At 46.3% G+C, this 20,980-nt stretch overlaps 1 protein-coding gene across 1 annotated transcript in view; it reads right to left on the minus strand.

The window, feature by feature from the left end:
- SMC1B (structural maintenance of chromosomes 1B) overlaps window positions 1-20,980 on the minus strand; it is a 1,336,696-nt gene that overhangs the window by 181,016 nt on the left and 1,134,700 nt on the right. Inside the window, exon 21 of the mRNA XM_030213853.1 lies at window positions 11,587-11,741. Coding sequence (XP_030069713.1) covers window positions 11,587-11,741 — 155 coding nt within the window. The remainder of the gene's footprint in view (window positions 1-11,586; window positions 11,742-20,980) is intronic.

Here is a 20,980-nt window from a genome sequence, read left to right on the forward strand (position 1 = left end):
GGCTGCTTGTTCTCACTGATGGGGTATCCCTAGCCCCCAGGCTCACTCAAAACAACAAACATGGTCAATTGGGCCTCGCAACGGCGAGGACGTAACTGAGATTGACCTAACAATTTATCCAACTAACTGAGAGTGTAGCCTGGAACAGAATAAACATGGGCCTAGGGGGGTGGAGTTGGATTCTAAACCCCGAACAGATTCAGACGCACTGACTGCCCGAACCGACTGTCGCGTCGGGTATCCTGCTGCAGGCAGTAATGAGATGTGAATGTGTGGACAGATGACCACGTCGCAGCTTTGCAGATCTCTTCAATAGTGGCTGACTTCAAGTGGGCCACTGACACAGCCATGGCTCTGACATTGTGAGCCGTGACATGACCCTCAAGAGCCAGCCCAGCCTGGGCGTAAGTGAAGGAAATGCAATCTGCTAGCCAATTGCACATGGTGCGTTTCCCCACAGCCACTCCCCTCCTGTTGGGATCAAAAGAAACAAACAATTGGGCGGACTGTCTGTGGGGCTGTGTCCGCTCCAGATAGAAGGCCAATGCTCTTTTGCAGTCCAATGTGTGCAGCTGACGTTCAGCAGGGCAGGAATGAGGACGGGGAAAAAATGTTGGTAAGACAATTGACTGGTTCAGATGGAACTCCGACACTACCTTCATCAAGAACTTAGGGTGAGTGCGGAGGACTACTCTATTATGATGAAATTTGGTGTAAGGGGCCTGGGCTACCAGGGCCTGAAGCTCACTGACTCTACGAGCTGAAGTAACTGCCACCAAGAAAATGACCTTCCAGGTCAAGTACTTCAGATGGCAGGAGTTCAGTGGCTCAAAAGGAGGTTTCATCAGCTGGGTGAGAACGACATTGAGATCCCATGACACTGTAGGAGGTTTGACGGGGGGCTTTGACAAAAGCAAACCTCTCATGAAGCAAACAACTAAAGGCTGTCCTGAGATCGGCTTACCTTCCACACGGTAATGGTATGCACTGATTGCACTAAGGTGAACCCTTACAGAGTTGGTCTTGAGACCAGACTCAGACAAGTGCAGAAGGTATTCAAGCAGGGTCTGTGTAGGACAAGAGCGAGGATCTAGGGCCTTGCTGTCACACCAGACGACAAACCTCCTCCATAAAAAGGAGTAACTCCTCTTAGTGGAATCTTTCCTGGAAGCAAGCAAGATACGGGAGACACCCTCTGACAGACTCAAAGAGGCAAAGTCTACGCTCTCAACATCCAGGCCGTGAGAGCCATAGACTGGAGGTTGGGATGCAGAAGCGCCCCTTCGTCCTGTGTGATGAGGGTCGGAAAACACTCCAATCTCCACGGTTCTTCGGAGGACAACTCCAGAAGAAGAGGGAACCAGATCTGACGCGGCCAAAACGGAGCAATCAGAATCATGGTGCCTCAGTCTTGCTTGAGTTTCAACAAAGTCTTCCCCACCAGAGGTATGGGAGGATAAGCATACAGCAGACCTTCCCCCCAGTCCAGGAGGAAGGCATCCGATGCTAGTCTGCCGTGGGCCTGAAGCCTGGAACAGAACTGAGGGACTTTGTGGTTGGCTCGAGATGCAAAGACATCTACCAAGGGGGTGCCCCACACCTGGAAGATCTGGCGCACTACTCTGGAGTTGAGCGACCACTCGTGAGGTTGCATAATCCTGCTCAACCTGTCGGCCAGACTGTTGTTTATGCCTGCCAGATATGTGGCTTGGAGCACCATGCCGTGACGGCGAGCCCACAGCCACATGCTGACGGCCTCCTGACACAGGGGGCGAGACCCGGTGCCCCCCTGCTTGTTGATGTAATACATGGCAACCTGGTTGTCTGTCTGAATTTGGATAATTTGGTGGGACAGCCGATCTCTGAAAGCCTTCATAGCGTTCCAGACCGCTCGTAACTCCAGGAGATTGTTCTGCAGATCGCGTTCCTGGAGGGACCAACTTCCCTGGGTGTGAAGCCCATCGACATGAGCTCCCCACCCCAGGAGAGACGCATCCGTAGTCAGCACTTTTTGTGGCTGAGGAATTTGGAAAGGACGTCCTAGAGTCAAATTGGACCAAATCGTCCACCAATACAGGGATTTGAGAGAACTCGTGGACAGGTGGATCACGTCTTCTAGATCCCCAGCAGCCTGAAACCACTGGGAAGCTAGGGTCCATTGAGCAGATCGCATGTGAAGGTGGGCCATGGGAGTCACATGAACTGTGGAGGCCATGTAGCCAAACAATCTCAACATCTGCCGAGCTGTGATCTGCTGGGACGCTCGCACCCGAGAGACGAGGGACAACAAGTTGTTGGCTCTCGTCTCTGGGAGATAGGCACGAGCCATCCAAGAATCCAGCAGAGCTCCTATGAATTCGAGTCTCTGTACTGGAAGAAGATGGGACTTTGGATAATTTATCACAAACCTCAGTAGCTCCAGGAGGCGAATAGTCATCTGCATGGACTGTAGAGCTCCTGCCTCGGAAGTGTTCTTCACCAGCCAATCGTCGAGATAGGGGAACACGTGTACTCCCAGCCTGCGAAGCGCCGCTGCTACTACAGCCAGGCACTTCGTGAACACTCTGGGCACAGAGGCGAGCCCAAAGGGTAGCACACAGTACTGGAAGTGATGTGTGCCCAGCTGAAATCGTAGATACTGCCTGTGAGCTGACAGTATCGGGATGTGCATGTAGGCGTCCTTCAAGTCCAGAGAGCATAGCCAGTCATTTTCCTGAATCATGGGAAGAAGGGTGCCCAGGGAAAGCATCCTGAACTTTTCCTTGATCAGGTATTTGTTCAGGGCCCTTAGGTCTAGGATGGGACGCATCCCCCCTGTTTTCTTTTCCACAAGGAAGTACCTGGAATAGAATCCCAGCCCTTCTTGCCCGGATGGCACGGGCTCGACCGCATTGACGCTGAGAAGGGCGGAGAGTTCCTCTGCAAGTACCTGCTTGTGCTGGAAGCTGTAGGATTGAGCTCCCGGTGGGCAATTTGGAGGTTTCGAGACCAAATTGAGGGTGTATCCTTGCCGGATTATTTGAAGAACCCAACGGTCGGAGGTTATGAGAGGCCACCTTTGGTGAAAAACTTTCAATCTCCCCCTGACCGGTAGATCGCCCGGCACGGACACGTTGATATCAGCTATGCTCTGCTGGAGCCAGTCAAAAGCTCGCCCCTTGCTTTTGCTGGGGAGCCGAGGGGCCTTGCTGAGGCGCACGCTGCTGACGAGAGCGAGCGCGCTGGGGCTTAGCCTGGGCCGCAGGCTGTCGAGAAGGAGGATTGTACCTACGCTTGCCAGAAGAGTAGGGAACAGTCTTCCTTCCCCCATAAAAACGTCTACCTGAGGAGGTAGATGCTGAAGGCTGCCGGCGGGAGAACTTGTCGAAAGCGGTATCCCGCTGGTGGAGCTGTTCTACCACCTGTTCGACTTTCTCTCCAAAAATATTATCCGCTCGGCAAGGGGAGTCCGCAATCCGCTGCTGGATCCTATTCTTCTGAACAAGAGAGAGGTACGTCTGGCAAAGTCGCAAGCGGAAGAACAAATGGCTAGAAATGTAAGGAGGGGCGACAAAAATTTCTTCAGGTATATTAGTGAAAGAAGAAGGACTAAAAAGGAAATTGTGAGACTAAAAGATACAGCGAACCGCTATGTAGATAATGATGAAGAAAAAGCCAATTTACTAAATAGCTACTTTTGTTCGGTTTTCACTGAAGAAAATCCTGGAGAAGGACCGCGAGGGACTGGCAAAAGTACACCTGAGAATGGAATGGATATAGCACCGTTCACGGAAGAGAGTGTGTATCAACAACTTGGAAAGCTAAAGGTAGACAAAGCCATGGGACCGGACGGGATCCACCCCAGAATATTGAGGGAGCTCAGAGAGGTCCTGGCAGGTCCTCTTAAAGATTTGTTTAATAAATCCTGGGAGACGGGAGAGGTTCCGAGGGACTGGAGAACAGCGGAGGTGGTACCTCTTCACAAGAGTGGTGATAGGGAAGAAGCTGGAAACTACAGGCCGGTAAGCCTCACTTCGGTTATTGGAAAAGTAATGGAAGCCATGCTGAAGGAAAGGATAGTGAATTTCCTAGAAGCCAACAAGCTGCAAGATCCGAGACAACATGGTTTTACTAGAGGGAAATCGTGCCAAACGAATCTCATTGAATTCTTTGATTGGGTAACTGGAGAATTGAATCATAGACGTGCTATAGACGTAATCTACTTAGATTTTAGCAAAGCTTTTGACACGGTTCCTCACAGGAGGCTCTTAAATAAACTAAATGGGCTGAACATAGGTCCCGAAGTGGTGAACTGAATTAGGAACTGGTTGACGGACAGACGACAGAGGGTGGTGGTAAATGGAGTTCGCTCGGAGGAGGGAAAGGTGAGTAGCGGAGTGCCTCAGGGATCGGTGCTGGGGCCGATTCTGTTCAATATATTTGTGAGTGACATTGCTGAAGGGTTAGAAGGTAAAGTTTGCCTATTTGCGGATGATACTAAGATTTGCAACAGAGTGGACGCCCGGGAGGGAGTGGAAAGCATGAAAAGGGATCTGAGGAAGCTAGAAGAATGGTCTGAGGTTTGGCAATTAAAATTCAATGCGAAGAAATGCAAAGTGATGCATTTAGGGAGTAGAAACCCACGAGAGACGTATGTGTTAGGCGGGGAGAGTCTGATAGGTACTGAGGGAGAGAGGGATCTTGGGGTGATAGTATCCGAGGATCTGAAGGCGACGAAACAATGTGACAGGGCGGTGGCCGTAGCGAGAAGGTTGCTAGGCTGTATAGAGAGAGGTGTGATCAGCAGAAGAAAGGAAGTGTTGATGCCCCTGTACAAGTCGTTGGTGAGGCCCCACCTGGAGTATTGTGTTCAGTTTTGGAGGCCGTACCTTGCGAAGGATGTTAAAAAAATGGAAGCGGTGCAAAGAAAAGCTACGAGAATGGTATGGCATTTGCGTTCCAAGACGTATGACCAAAGACTTGCTGACCTGAACATGTATACCCTGGAGGAAAGGAGGAACAGGGGTGATATGATACAGACGTTCAAATACTTGAAAGGTATTAATCCGCAAAAAAATCTTATCCGGAGATGGGAAGGCGGTAGAACGAGAGGACATGAAATGAGATTGAAGGGGGGCAGACTAAAAAAAGATGTCAGGAAGTATTTTTTCACGGAGAGGGTGGTGGATGCTTGGAATGCCCTCCCGCGGGAGGTGGTGATGAAAACGGTAACGGAATTCAAACATGCGTGGGATATGCATAAAGGAATCCTGTGCAGCAGGAATGGATCCTCAGAAGCTTAGCTGAAATTGGGTGGCGGAGCAGGTGGGGGGAAGAGGGGTTGGTGGTTGGGAGGCTAGGATAGGGGAGGGCAGACTTATACGGTCTGTACCAGAGCCGGTGATGGGAGACGGGACTGGTGGTCGGGAGGCGGGAAATACTGCTGGGCAGACTTATACGGTCTGTGCCCTGAAAAAGACAGGTACAAATTCAAGATATGAGTTTATCTTGGGCAGACTAGATGGACCATGCAGGTCTTTTTCTGCCGTCATCTACTATGTTACTATGTTACTATGTATTCTCCAGGTCGGAGGCACGCAGCCATGAGAGTCTGCGCATCACCACACCTTGAGCAGCGGCCCTGGACGCAACATCAAAGGTATCATATACCCCTCTGGCCAGGAATTTTCTGCATGCCTTCAGCTGCCTGACCACCTCCTGAAATGGCTTGGCTTGCTCAGGAGGGAGCTTGTCCACCAAGCCCACCAACAGCCGCACATTGTTCCGCATAGGTATGCTCGTGTAGAGCTGGTAAGACTGAATTTTGGCCACGAGCATAGAAGAATGGTAGGCCTTCCTCCCAAAGGAGTCTAAGGTTCTACTTGCCCGGGGGCGCCGAAGCATGCTCCCTAGAACTCTTAGCCTTCTTTAGGGCCAGATCCACCACACCAGAGTCGTGAGGCAACTGAGTGCGCATCAGCTCTGGGTCCCCATGGATCCGGTACTGGGACTCGATCTTCTTGGGAATGTGGGGATTAGTTAAAGGCTTGGTCCAGTTCGCCAGCAATGTCTTTTTTAGGACATGATGCATGGGTACTGTGGACGCTTCCTTAGGTGGAGAAGGATAGTCCAAGAGCTCAAACATTTCAGCCCTGGGCTCATCCTCCACGACCACCGGGAAGGGGATGGCCGTAGACATCTCCCGGACAAAGGCCGCAAAAGACAGACTCTCGGGAGGAGAAAGCTGCCTTTCAGGGGAGGGAGTGGGATCAGAAGGAAGACCATCAGACTCCTAGTCAGAGAAATATCTGATGTCCTCTTCCTCCTCCCACGAGGCCTCACCATCGGTGTCAGACACAAGTTCATGAACCTGTGTCTGAAGCCGTGCCCGACTCGACTCTGTGGAAACACGGCCACGGTGAGAGCGTCGAGAGGTAGACTCCCTCGCCAGCACCGGCGAAGCTCCCTCCGCCGACGTCGTCGGGGAGCCTTCCTGGGAGGCGGCCGCAGTCGGTACCGCAAGCAGCACCGATGTCGGAGACCTCACCCCGGCCAAGGGGCCAGCCAGCGCCTCACTCGACGGTACTGGTGGCGCAAGCTCCCCCGGTACCGGAGGGGAAGGGCACAACAGCTCTCCCAGGATCTCCGGGTGAACGGCCCGGAGACTCTCGTGCAGAGCGGCTGTGGAGAAAGACATGGAAGCCGATGCAGACGTCGAGGTCAGAGTCTGTTCCGGGCGTGGAGGCTGTTCCGGGCTGTCCAAGGTGGAGCGCATCGACACCTCTTGAATAGAGGGTGAGCGGTCCTCCCGGTGCCAATGCCTACTGGGTGCCGAATCCCTCGGCGACCCAGAGCTCTCGGTACCGATGCGGGAAGGAGACCGGTGTCGATGCTTCTTTGATTTTTTCAAACGAAGCATGTCACTGGAGCTTCCCGGTACCGATGAGGAGGACATAGAATCCAGCCATCTCTTCCTCGGGGCCGAGGCCGAAGAAGGTCGGTCTCGGGGGGGCTGTACCGCAGGAGCCCTCAGGGTAGGGGGAGACCCACCCGAAGGCTCACCGCCACCAGCAGGGGAATGGACAGCCCTCACTTGCACTCCAGTCGAAGCACCACCGTCCGACGACATCAGCAACAGTGGAGGTCCCGGTACCACCGATGCCGACGCAACCTTTCGATGTCTCGGTACCGACGATGCAGAGGGTCGATACCTCGATGCAGTTGAGGTCGAAGGTCTTGATGCTGCCGACGTCGATGCACTCGATGCCTCCGGTGCTGTTGTCGATGAAGAGCCCGAGAACAACACGTTCCACTGGGCCAATCTCGCAACCTGAGTCCTCTTCTGTAAAAGAGCGCAAAGACTACAGGCCTGCGGGCAGTGCCCAGCCCCCAGACACTGAAGACACGAAGCGTGCCTATCAGTGAGCGAGATTACCCGGGCGCACTGGGTGCACTTCTTGAAGCCGCTGGGAGACTTCGATGACATAGGCGGAAAAATCACGCCGGCGAAATCAAAATTCGTAATGGCGACTAAGGGCACCAAAAACAGGGAGAGAAAAAACCCGTACCGAGGCCCTAAAAAAGGCCTACCCCGAAAGCGAAAAGAAACTTACGTCGGGGAAAACAACTGGAAATACGGGAAGGGAAAAGACCGAGGTCTTCTTTTTTTTTTTTTTTTTTTTTAAAGAAATCGTGAAGACGCGCGAGGGTCAACTTTGAGGGGTACGAAACGGCGCAAAACACGACCGTCCCGAGCGCGGACAAAAGAAGACTTACGAACACGAGCCGGTTCGGGCGGGAAGACGGCCGCGCATGCGCGGTGCGCATGGGCGCGCGAGGACTAGCAAAGGCCTTTGCTAGTGAAGTTTCCGATTGGAGGGGCTGCCGTGGACGTCACCCATCAGTGAGAACAAGCAGCCTGCTTGTCCTCGGAGAAAGGGCTTTAACTCCCCTCTCCTTCTCAGTGTCACTGCTGCAAGATCTTGATATATTTCTATAGCATATGTGTCCCATTTAAAGTCCTGGGTCTATTGCGCCATTTTCAATACTTGTTCTTTTACCTTGTAGCTAGAAAAACAGGCGATGATATCTTTTGGTCTATTATTGCGCTCAGGTCCCAGCGCCCGATGCGCTCTCTCCAGTCGTATTGTCTCAAGCTCCATCTCTGTCCCATTTTTTGTTAACAGTTCGCGAACCATTTGCTGAACTACTTCTTCACTATCTTGATAGGTAGATGTTTCGGGCAAGCCACGAAATCTTAAGTTATTATGGCGGCCCCGGTTCTCAAGGTATTCCATTTTGTCAAGCATTTGTTGTTGTTCGCTCCTTATCTCAGCAATGTGTTGGTCTAGCGATCCCAGGGCTTCATTGTGGGCTTCAATCTGTGCCTCAGTATCCTCTAGCCGCACACTCAGCTCCCAGATTTCGCCCCACTGATCAGTGCCCAACTTCGCCACCTCTGCACGGAGCGCCTTGAGATCTGAGCTAATATCTTGCAGCCACACCTGAAGGCTCGATTGCTCCCCCCCCGTGGGTTCTGCTGTTCTTCGCTGTTCCAGCGGCGCCTCCTTGGGCCTTGATCTCTCCTCGTTCTCCTTGTCTTTTGCCTTTCACTCGTCCGCCATTTTGTTTTCCAGCGACGTTGTACTTCTCGCGAACGCAAATCGCGAAAGATCCACCACCGTCTGGCTAACGTTCATATGCTTTCGGATCACTATTGTTTAGGCTGCTGTTGCCGGTATTTTTGGACTCTCCAGCTGTGTTTTAGCATGCGCTAAAGGTCGTTTTTGCCGCGGGGCACCCGGAGCTAGCGGTTCAGGCGTCCATGCCGCTCGCTGACGTCACTTCCTCCCCCAGAATTTGGAAATATTTTAAGTCATAATTATCAACTGATAATATGCAGAGACAGGTGGTGAGAAAGTGAGAGTCCATAGGAATGAATGGTACCAGAAAGGTATAAAAAAAGCAGTCTTCTGGGGTATCAGCGGAGAAGGCAGAAGAGAGAAGACTGACAACACCTGCAGCGTGTCGCAGAGAGCTGTTCCACCGTGTTCCAGGTATGAATGCCTAATTGCCTGTACTACCTTGGGTGAGATGCTTAATAAAACTATATTATTATATCCACTGAATCCCAGGTGTCCTTCTGATTATGGAGCTTGTTAGTGCTCAGACTGTGTAAAACAGTCTGAGCAGATCCGAGGTCTTTAGGTCAGAATAATTAATCATGTAATGGGAATACGCAATTATATTCAGTAACTAGTGAAGTAATTAAATTTGCTGACGACAGAAAGTTATTCAAAGTTGTTAAATTGCAAGAGGATTGTGAAAAATTACAAGAGGACCTTACGAGATTGGGCATCTAAATGGCAGATTATGTTTAATGTGAGCAAGTGCAAAGTGATGCATGTGGGAAAGAGGAACCCGAATTATAGCTATGTAATGCAAGGTTCCACATTAGGAGTCACCAACCATGAATGGGATGTAGGCGCCGTTGATGATACATAAGTACATAAGTATTGCCGTACTGGGAAAGACCAAAGGTCCATCGAGCCCAGCATCCTGTTTCCAACAGTGGCCAATCCAGGTCACAAATTGAAACCCTCTGCTCAGTGTGCGGCAGCAGCTAAGAAAGCAAATAGAATGTTAGGTATTATTAGGAAAGGAATGGAAAACAAAAATGAGGACATTATATTGGCTTTTGTATTGCTCCATGATGCGACTGCACCTCGAATATTGTGTTCAATTCTGGTCACTGCATCTCAAAAAAGATATAGTGGAATTAGAAAAGGTACAGAGAAGGGTGGACAGGATGCTGGGCTCGATGGACCCTTGGTCTTTCCCCAGTATGGCATTACTTATGTACTTATAAGGGTGACGAAAATGATAATGGGGGATGTGATGAGTTCCCTATGAGGGACAGTCAAAGCGGCTAGGGCTGTTCATAAGTACATAAGTAATGCCATACTGGGAAAAGACCAAAGGTCCATCGAGCCCAGCATCCTGTCCACAACAGTGGCCAATCCAGGCCAAGGGCACCTGACAAGCTTCCCAAATGTACAAACATTCTATACATGTTATTCATGGAATTGTGGATTTTTCCCAAGTCCATTTAGTAGTGGTTTATGGAGAAAAGACGGCTGAGGGGAGATATGATAGAGGTCTATAAAATAATGAGTGGAGTGGAACGGGTAGCGGTCAATCACTTGTTTACTCTTTCCAAAAATACTAGGACTATGGGGCATGCAATGAAGATACAAAGTAGTAAATTTAAAACGAATCTGAGAAAATATTTCTTCACTCAACCTGTAATTAAACTCTGGAATTCATTGCCACAGAATGTAGTAAAAGTGGTTAGTTTAGTGGTGTTTAAAAAAGATTTGGCTGGCTTCCTAAAGGAAAAGTCCATACACCATTATTAAAATGGACTTGGGGAAAATCCACTGCTTATTTCTAGAATAAGCAAGATAAAATGTACTGTACTGTTTTGGGATCTTGCCGGGTACTTGTGACATGGATTGGCCACTGTTGGAAATAGGATGCTGTCCCAGTATGGCAATACTTATGTACTTAAGTAAAGAATAATATTTTATTTATTACATTTCCCACACACAGCAGGTTCAATGCGGCTTACATAGTAAATAGAATTACAAGTTTTGAATGAGAATATTACAAATTGTAGTAAACATAGTAATAGTGGGGTTTTAAGGACATGTAAATTGAACATGGAGAGGTAAACAGAGATGTGCAAAAGGAAAGGAGATTGGGAGAGGTAAGGAGTAGGAAGAATGGAGAAGACAAGATTGGGGGATGAGCATAAGGAGATTGGGAGACATGGTCTAAGGTATAATAATCGTCAGGACAGGAATCATGTGGGTGGGCTGGGTCATTAGGATAAGCTCAGAATTGAACTGATGAGGGGAATCCAAAGTACGGTCTGACCACTACTGTGGAAAAATTGTGACCGATGAGATTTGATACAGTTGGTGAGAATAGAAAGTGTGCAAGTGCAGAAACCTTTCTAGAGCTTTCTGAACTTAAGGAATACACTTTGGTTGGCTCCACCAACATGTGACATCACCCATTCATGTGGTTCAAAGAACCATGCCGTCTATGGAGAACACCTAGCCTAACTGCACAGGGTACCTCACCTACTATCTGCTGGAACTGAAAAACACTGGCTGGAAGAGGGCTGCACAGGATATTTATAAGGTAATGTCACAGGTCACTATTTCTTAATCTCCATCTGTTGGTAGGAAAGTATATATCCATGTGTCTGGACCGGCCTAGAGTGATCACAGTATATTCTAATGGCTAACCCATAATTATATATATTTTTAACTAAATTGTATTTTCTGAGGACTTTTTCTAGATTATAAGTATATTTGATTTGTTTAGTCTATTTGACTCCTTTTTTCTCTTAATGAATTGTATCTTTGAAGCAAATATAAATATTGAAAATAAAATGGGAAATACGGAGAAAGCATGAAACGGACCCCTGACAATTTTTAGGATTACAGATGTGGTGATTCCATTGCAAAAGTGACATTTAAAAACTAACCTCAGATGTGATACAAAGCTATATACCAAATATCTGATAACAATGTATACCTGAGCACTGGTATTTCTGCAGAGTTTCTTGTAGATCTGATCTATAGCTACTGATACATGCTCAAAACACTGGCTAAAAAGTTCATACCGCCTCTTTTTCACTTGTTCAAATTCTTGTCTACATAGCCTTGCTTTCCTTCGGCTGGCCTCAAAATCTAGAAAAGAATACAAAATCTGAATTTAGACTAGAAAAGGTAACAAACATAAAACATTTATTTTATGTATCTTGGAAGAAGTTTAATATTGCTGCTGACATATTCAACTTCTATAAGTACTATAGACAACTTTTAACAATTAATAAAGAAATCAAGCTTATTTATTGATATACTTATCACCTTGTGAAATAGTAAAACAAAAAAAAAAAGAAGAGAAAAGGTTTCTTAGCTGATAATTTGAGGTCTGCTGCCTCCTCCTGCCCCAACCACATAGTCATTAATATATTTAGGAGTCAATGCACTGCATAAATAAATAAATATGTTTTTAGACTACTTTAAAATGTAGAAAAGCAAATGTAGTCACCTGTAGCAGATGTTCTCTAAGGACAGCAAGACACTTGTTCGCCATGTGAGTGACATCATCCACGGAGCCCCTGTACAGACGGTGCCCAGTGTTCCTTTATCTTCCAGAAGCTTTTGGCAGGCTGACTGTGTATGTGCACGTGCCTTCCCGCCTACCCAACTCACATGGGATCCCCCAGTTGAATAAAAAGCATAGAGAATGTAACTCCTAGGGGAGGTGAAAGGGTATGAGAGAACATATGCCCTGCTGTCCCTGGGGAACACTTGCTACACAGTAACTTAATTTGCTTTTTAAGAGGACAGACGGAACATTATGTACTCACATATGGGAATCCCTAGCTACTCAGTTCACCAAAAACAACAAACGACATTCAAAAGGGACTTGAAACGACAAGGCCAACCAGAACCACTCCCTCTAATACAAAAATCCCTGTTGTGAAGGTGTAGCCTGGAACAGAAATGAATGGGCCCAGGAGGGTTTATGTTTATGAATGCACTTGATATACCACCATTAATGACATGCCAGATCATAGAGGTTTACAACAAAATAACACGTACCCTACAATAAACAGAAAACAATGCTATATTTAAATAGAAAAGCAACTGTAAACATCATGCATACAAGAAATTTGTCACACTGGGATACTTTTGAAGAGTGAAAAATTGATTCACTTTTACCCATTCTACATCACTCAGGAGTTTGTAGACCTCAATCATATCTCCCCTCAGCTGTCTCTTTTCGAAGCTGAAGAACCCTATCCTCTTTAGCCTTTCCTAATACGGGAGGAGTTTCATGCTCTTTATCATTTTGGCCGCACTTCTTTGAATCTTTTCTAATTCTGCTATATCCTTTTTGAGTACGGTGACCACAATTGAACTCAATACTGAAGGTAAGGTACGGAGCGATACAGAGGCATTATAATATTCTACTCACCCTCCTCCATTGAGAAAAATGCCCATTTAGCCCTACCCTCTGTTTTCTGTCCAATAACCAATTCCTAATCCACAGAGAGACATTGCCTACTGTTATAAAAAAAAAAAAGAAAAAAAGAAATCATTCTATGTATGTACTGTACCTTATGCTTACCTTAGAGAAATGCATGCTAGAATTAGTTAGGCCTTACTGCTGAATAAAGAAAAGGTCATTCACAGGCCATGACTGTAATTCACTAGCTCGTTAGCAAGGAAATAGGTTGAATGTGTAATCAGCTCTGTATGTGAGCCTTATCTAAGGGGCCAGTAGAGGGAGAAGCAAAGAAATGTTTATGCTGTCCAGAAAGTTCTGCAGCTGTAAAATAGCTTGCTAGTCAGAAGACCTGCTCAACTATATCATCACATTGGTATGTTTTAATGAGTTAGAAGTCTACTTATCTTATTAGAGAAACATAACTTCAAAGGTAAGAAGAAGTTATTGCTTTTTACCTCATTAAAACTTAGTTAGAAAATAGACACCTGTTGATTGTTAGATAGTAAGTTCTTTGTCTATTTAAGTCAGCATTTGAGAGTTTTCAATTCAGACTGCATCAGGATTTCTACCCTGATGGGTTGTCTCTCTGTGCGCACAGATCTAATAAAGCTGCAGAATTTGCTCAGAGTCCTAAGAGTGTGCTTTTTTTGGTGAGAGATTCAAATTTTCCTAACACCTACTATCCCATTACTTTTTAATTTTCTCAGGAGTCTCTCATGAGGAACTTTGTCAAAAGCTTTCTGAAAATCTAGATGCACTACATCAACCACTCAACTTTATCCATGTTTATTCACACCTTCAAAGAAAGGAAGCAAATTGGTGAGGCAAGATTTCCCTTGGTTGAACCCATGTTGACTCTGCACCATTAAACCATGTACACATAATTTTTATTCTTTATAATAGTTTCCACTATTTTGCTCGGGACTGAAGTCAGGCTTGCTGGTCTGTAATTTCCCAGATCACCCCGGAACCCTGTTACATTAGACGCCCTCCAATTTTCAGGTACTACAGACAATTTTAATGACAGGTCACAGATCACTAACAGCAGATCAGCAATTTCATGCTTGAGTTCTCTCAGTACCCTGGTGATTTATCACTCTTTAGCTTGTTGATTTGGTTCAGTATGTCTTCCAGGTTCACCAAGATTTCTTTCAGTTCCTCCATATCGTCACCCTTGAAAACCATTTTCAGTATAGGCAGATCTCTTACATATTCGCCTGTAAAGACTGAAGCAAGGAATCTCTCCACTATGCCCTTGTTCTCCCTGAGTGCCCCTTTTGCTCCTTCATGATCTAACAGTCCCATGGATTTCCACACAGGTTTTCTATTTCTGATGTACCTGAAAAAGGTGTTACTATGAGTTTTTGTCTCTGCGGCAAGTTTTTCTTCATATTCCCTTTTAGCCTTCTTTATCAATGCTTTACATCTAGCTTGACAATGCTTATGTTGCTTCTTATTTTCTTCATTTGGATCCTTTTTCCATTCTTTGAAAGATGTTCTTTTGGCACTAATAACCTCTTTCACCTCACTTTATAACCATACTGGCTGTTGTTTGCTCTTCTTTCCACCTTTGTTAATACGTGGAATACATCTGGTCTGGGCTTCCACAATGGTATTTTTGAACAATGTCCATGCCTGATTTAAAGTCCTAACCTTTGCGGGCAATCCTTGTAGCTTCTTTTTAACCATTTTCCTCATTTTGTCATAGTTGCCCTTTCAAAAATTAAATACTGCTACAGTAGATTTCCTTAGTGACTTCACTACAGATAGCTCAAATTTGATCACGCAATGATCACCGTTTCCCAGTGGATCCACTACCATTACCTCTCGCACCTTGCTCTGCATTCCACTAAGGTCTAGATCTAAAATAGCTCCCCCTCTTGTCGGCTCTTGGACCAGTTGTTCCAAGAAGTAGTCATTTATTGCATCTAGGAATTTTACTTCCTTCGCACTCCCTGATGTAACATTTATTCAGTCAATATTGGGTAATTGAAATCACCCATTATTATAATGTCCAATTTGCCAGCTTTCCTAATTTCTGTAAACATTTCTTTATCTGTCTGTTGGTTCTGTCCTGGAGGAAGATAGTACGGCACTACTAGTATACTCCTTCCCTTCACACATTAAATTTCTATCCACAAGGATTCCACACTGCCATCTGTTTCACATAGAATGTTTATTTTGTTGGACTCAATTCCCTCGTTAACATATAGTGCAACCCCCCCCCCCCCCTCCAAATTGATCCACTCTATCATTGTGATACAATTTGTACCCTGATAACACAGTGTCCCATTGATTGTCCTCCTTCCACCAAGTATTTTCCCGGTTAAATACTGTATCTCTTTTAAAGTTCTCTGTCTAGCTCATAAGCCCTTACATCTGGGACAACCACTCTATTAGATCCTCCAGGGCAGCATTTTCAGAAATGCTTCCCTTTCCACACGCTGGACCCAAAAAGTCTCAATACATGGTTGAGATTATGGTGTAGGGATGAGGGATTTTGATTTGTTAGGAACTGGGCAACATTCTGGGAAAGGGGGAGCCTGTTCTGAAAGGATGGACTCCACTTTAACCAGGATGGAACCAGGCTGCGGGAGCTAACATTTAAAAAAGAGATAGAGCAGCTTTTAAACTAAAATGGGGGGAAAAGCCGACAGTTGCCCAAGAGCACATGGTTCGGTGTGGAGTATCCTTAAAGGATACTGTTGAAACAGGATCTTTAGGGGAACTCAGTAGAGAGGACTTCAAGTTAAATCACCCAGACTGGATGGTATAAACCTCAGGGTTTTGAAAGAACTCATCTGCTGCTAGTGATCTGTCAATAAAATCATCCGTAGTACCTGAAGACTGGAGGGTGGCCATTGTGACGCTGATTTTTAGAAAGGGTTCAAGAGGTGATCCAGAATTACAGATTGGCAAGCTTGACTTCAGTGCTGGGCCAAATAGTGGAAACTATTATAAAGAATAAAATTACAGAACACGTAGACAAACATGGTTTAATGGGACAGAGTCAGCATGGATTCAGCCAAGGGAGGTCTTGCCTCACCAATTTGCTTTATTTCTTTAAAGGCATGCATAAATATGTGAATAAAGGTAAGCCAGTTGATGTAGTGTATCCAGATCTGACTTGTCCAACCTGTGGCCCACCAACCTCATATTTTTGGCCTGCAAAAGCTCCAGTGAAGTCCTCTCATAGGATCTGTTTCTCACCCCAACTAGTCTAACCGGGAGCTTGAGCCATGTGGCACAACCTCATGGTGAAACCAGTCACGAAAGAGATAAAGGAATCTCATTGGAGAACTTCACACGGAGCATCAGCCACCTGCAGGTTTGCAACTTTCACACAGACTGCCTAACAAGGAAGACGAAGGCACTATTTGTAGTGAGTATAAAACATGTTCTTTTCGTCATTGTAATGCTATGTTTGTCAAAACAAGTGTTCATTTCTTGCAAAAATATATTAATAGCTCAGTACTTGTCTGTTTTGTGCATGTGTGTGTTTGGAAATTGTAGGGGTATTTCCCTGTGATCTCACCTGAGCTGGTCTTGGTTCATACAAGCCTAATGCAGCCTGTTACAAACAAGATGGCTGCTACAATCTCTGACCTGAACATCTCTGAGTCAGCAAGATCCAGCTTTTCAGCTTGTGGAAAATTACTAGCAGGCAGACCACAGCCAAGGACATTTTGTGTTACAACCACCCTGTTATCACCCTGAGAAGCTGAGAAAGGGGAGTGAAACCATGGCTCCAGAAAGGCTGGTTAGAAACAGGGATGCAGACCAGAAAGTTACCATTTTCAAGGTCACAAAACAAAGGACTCTTCTTGCCCATGCAGTGAGCTGGACAGGTCAGGGATTGGGTCCTGATGTCACCTGACGGAGAAGTACTAAGAAAGCGGGAACAGAAGAAAGACAGTTAGTCGGGGACCATCGGAGAGTTTGGACTGACAAGAGAAGGGAGAAGACCTGAAACGCCTGTGAACTGGATATCTGGTGAGAATACCTTTGGGTTCAGCTATACCAGCTCTGAAATACAGCACAGAGTGACTGACACCTGCCATCTGCAGAGAGACCCTGCACTACATCTAAGACTGACTCGCTGGGGAGACAGCTAGAGTCTAAGAAGGAATCCTCATCTTCCTCATCGAGGTGAGATAGCGTGATTTACTCTCTGTTGTCTGGGATTAGTGATTGGTGTTTATCTAAGAAAGACTGGTTACGTCATAGCTCCTGGTCAGGAGATTGCTGCTAACCTTTGTATTTGGCATAAGAACCATAGTTTGGAATGCCCTCCCGTGGGAGGTGGTGGAAATGATAACGGTAACGGAATTCAAACATGCGTGGGATAAGCATAAAGGAATCCTGTGCAGAAGGAATGGATCCTCAGGAGCTTAGTCGAGATCGGGAGGCGGGGCTGGTGGTTGGGAGGCGGGGATATTGCTGGGCAGATTTGTATGGTCTGTGCCAGAGCCGGTGGTTGGGAGGCGGGGATAGTGCTGGGCAGACTTATACGGTCTGTGCCCTGAAGAGCACAGGTACAAATCAAAGTAGGGTATGCACAAAAAGTAGCACATAAGAGTTGTCTTGTTGGGCAGACTGGATGGACCGTGCAGGTCTTTTTCTGCCGTCATCTACTATGTTACTATCGTATATAATAAAACTCACCCTCAACGTTCTGAGGACACTGACGTCAGTGTCACTTCCTGCGGGCAATTCCTTCGGGTTCGAAGGGTTCGTGGTGGTGAAGCCACCGAAATCACTGTGTCTGGGCCCTGCCCTCGCGTCAAACATGATGACGTCAAGGGCGGAGCAATGGCATCAAAAATCGAGGTGGGAGCAATGGCGTCAGTGGATGAAGGTGGCGTGCGTTGACGAGGTGCGGAGCAATGGCGGTGAGTGGCTTCACAACGCCAAAGGGGTGGGTAGGGAGGGGGGGTTCGGCAGGAAAACCTTGCTAGCGCCCGTTTCATTTCCTCCAGAAACGGGCATGTTTTACTAGTGTTACTATAAGAACCATAGTTTAGGTTACAAATCAGGCTTGTGTAATTATCTTGTAATCCAGGAAGAATCATTTTGTGTAATTTCTATGCAGTAGCAATCCAGTTCTGTTTTTATGATCAACAAGTTCTATATATATTTTTGTATTTTGCTAAGCCTTGCTACAGAGTTATTCTATATTTGTATATCTTCTTTATCTAATAAATCCACTTCCACTCATGCGATGTGCTTGAAACTCTTACAGTCATCCGATATACCCCAGACTCTACACAGCCTGTGTTTCGCTACATCCGCGTCATCAGGAGTCGGGTCCTACACAAACAAACATATGCAAAAGTGCTCACAAATCTATCCTAAACCCCTCTCAATAACTTATACTAATACATTAACATTTTACTCACTGTGTAAACTTGTAAATCCCTTATGGCTGCAAGACGGTGGGGATTCTACTTCCACCTCACATCTGCCTACCAAATGCTGGCCCATGCGCTGTGAAAGCTGGCTTAAAACCTAATCAAACACCATACCATCCAGCCCCACCTACTCAAACCAGTAGCCACTCAACTTTCTTATTCAAACCCCCTGGCTCTACCGTATTCCACCTAAAAATGGTTCTTTGCTCACATCGTAACAACTGCTGTGTAATGTTGCCTCCTCTGCAGTTTCCTTGCACTTTAAACAATACCACAAACTGAAGATCCTCCACAGTGTGGCCAGCCCTCCCCCAATGGGCAACTAATGGTGTATCCTGCTTGGCTAACCTAATGTTGCTAAGGTGCTGAGCCATCCTGTTCTTAATTTTCCTAACTGTATGCCCCACATACCATAGTCCACATGGGCAGCAAATTCCATATACACACTGTTTGGTATTATAATCTGTATGTGTTTGCAACTTAAAAACACGTCCCTGTGTGTGTGAAATTATCACTTGTGTAACCTGCATGGCATACTTGCAATACACACACCCTCCACATACTGTATGTCCTCTCCCAAAATCATCTGTTCGAGCTGTGTCCATTCGCTTATAATGGGACAAAATCTCTCCCATATTTGGCCCTCGCGTGTATGTGAACATAGGCATGCTTTGAAACTGTTGATGTACTGTAACCATGGGCCACAATTGCCTAATCACTTTCTCTACAGCCAAACTGTTTTGCGTATAAGGTAAAATGCAAGTAAGCCTGCGTGATTTAAACTGCGTGTTAGAGCCAGACAGCCATTCCCTATGGGTGTTAAATGCCCGTTTGGCCGCCTTGTGAATCACCCTAGGTGGATACCCCCGCTGCCTGAACCGTTTAATCATCTCCTGAGCCTGATCTTGATATGTACTGCGCGCTGAGCATAACCTACGAATACGTAAGAACTGCCCAGTTGGTATGCTGTTTTTAAGCTGAGTAGGGTGATGACTCCGATAATGTAACACCGCATTGCGGTCTGTTACTTTCCGGAATGCCTGTGTAACAAATGTTCTCTGATGCACCCTGATATTCACATCTAAAAAATTCACTGACCCACCACCTATTTGATGTTCAAACTTAATATTAACATCCTGTGCATTCAGGTATTCCAAGAACTGTTGTAATTGATGTACATCATCCCGCCATATCATCAGTACATCATCAATATACCTTAGCCAACCTATAACTTGATCAAAAAATGGGGAACTGTACACCCATCTTTCCTCGTATTGGGCCATATAAAGGCATGCCACCGTGGGGGCTACGGTTGCCCCCATGGGAACACCCTTTACTTGTAAATAATATTTCTCCCCAAATTTGAAAAAGTTATGTGAAATCACCATACGAGCCATACTGTTCAACAAAGCTACTTTTTGATGTGAACTGCAATGAATTCAATAGTCGCTCCAGCATTAGTACCGCATCATTTTGTGGTATATTGGTATATAGTGATACCACATCCAACTTAACCAATATAACCTCCTCTCCCAGCAAACATTCGTAACTGTCCAACAACTCAAGAAGATGGCTAGAATCTCTAACATATGACTGTATCGTTTGAAGACACAGACGCACATGAAAATCCAAAAACTGAGAAAGAAGTTCAAATAACGACCCTTTACTTGAGACAATAGGGCACCCGGGGGGGGGGGGGGGGGTGGTGAAGGCTCTTGTGAATTTTGGGTGCAAAATACACTATGGGGATCATTGGAAATTGATTATATAAAAAATTACATTCCCGAAAGGTAATAATCCCCTGTTTATTGGCATCCGACAATAATTCAAAAACTGCCTTCTGATATTGCACTGTAGGATCCCCTTCCAATTCTTTATAACATCCCTCATCTGCCAACTGTCTATTCGCCTCCCGTACATATTCACAAAAGTCCAACACCACCACCCCTCCTCCTTTATCCGCCCATGTAACTTTGATGGATTTATCTTGCTGTAACTGCTCCAAAGCGATCTTTTGAACCCTACTCAAATTCTCCATTCCCCCGAAGGGGTAGTAATCTACTACAACGATGATCAAAAGACCACAACTTGGCCAAATCCTTCCACATCTCCTTCAAGGGCAGTATCAAGACACTATACCACAGGTAGGCAGGCAAATAGCGAATGCTACATACCTGTAGAAGGTATTCTCCGAGGACAGCAGGCTGATTGTTCTCACTGATGGGTGACGTCCACGGCAGCCCCTCCAATCGGAACACTTTCTAGCAAAGTCCTTTGCTAGTCCTCGCGCGCCGAGGCCGTCTTCCCGCCCGAACCGGCTCGTGTCGGCCAGTCTCATATGTAGCAAGACAAAGAGAAGGGAAGACACAACTCCAAAGGGGAGGCGGGCGGGTTTGTGAGAACAATCAGCCTGCTGTCCTCGGAGAATACCTTCTACAGGTATGTAGCATTCGCTTTCTCCGAGGACAAGCAGGCTGCTTGTTCTCACTGATGGGGTA

The sequence above is a fragment of the Microcaecilia unicolor genome, chromosome 9 (genome assembly GCF_901765095.1).
Source record: "Microcaecilia unicolor chromosome 9, aMicUni1.1, whole genome shotgun sequence".
Classification (NCBI taxonomy): Eukaryota; Metazoa; Chordata; class Amphibia; order Gymnophiona; family Siphonopidae; genus Microcaecilia; species Microcaecilia unicolor.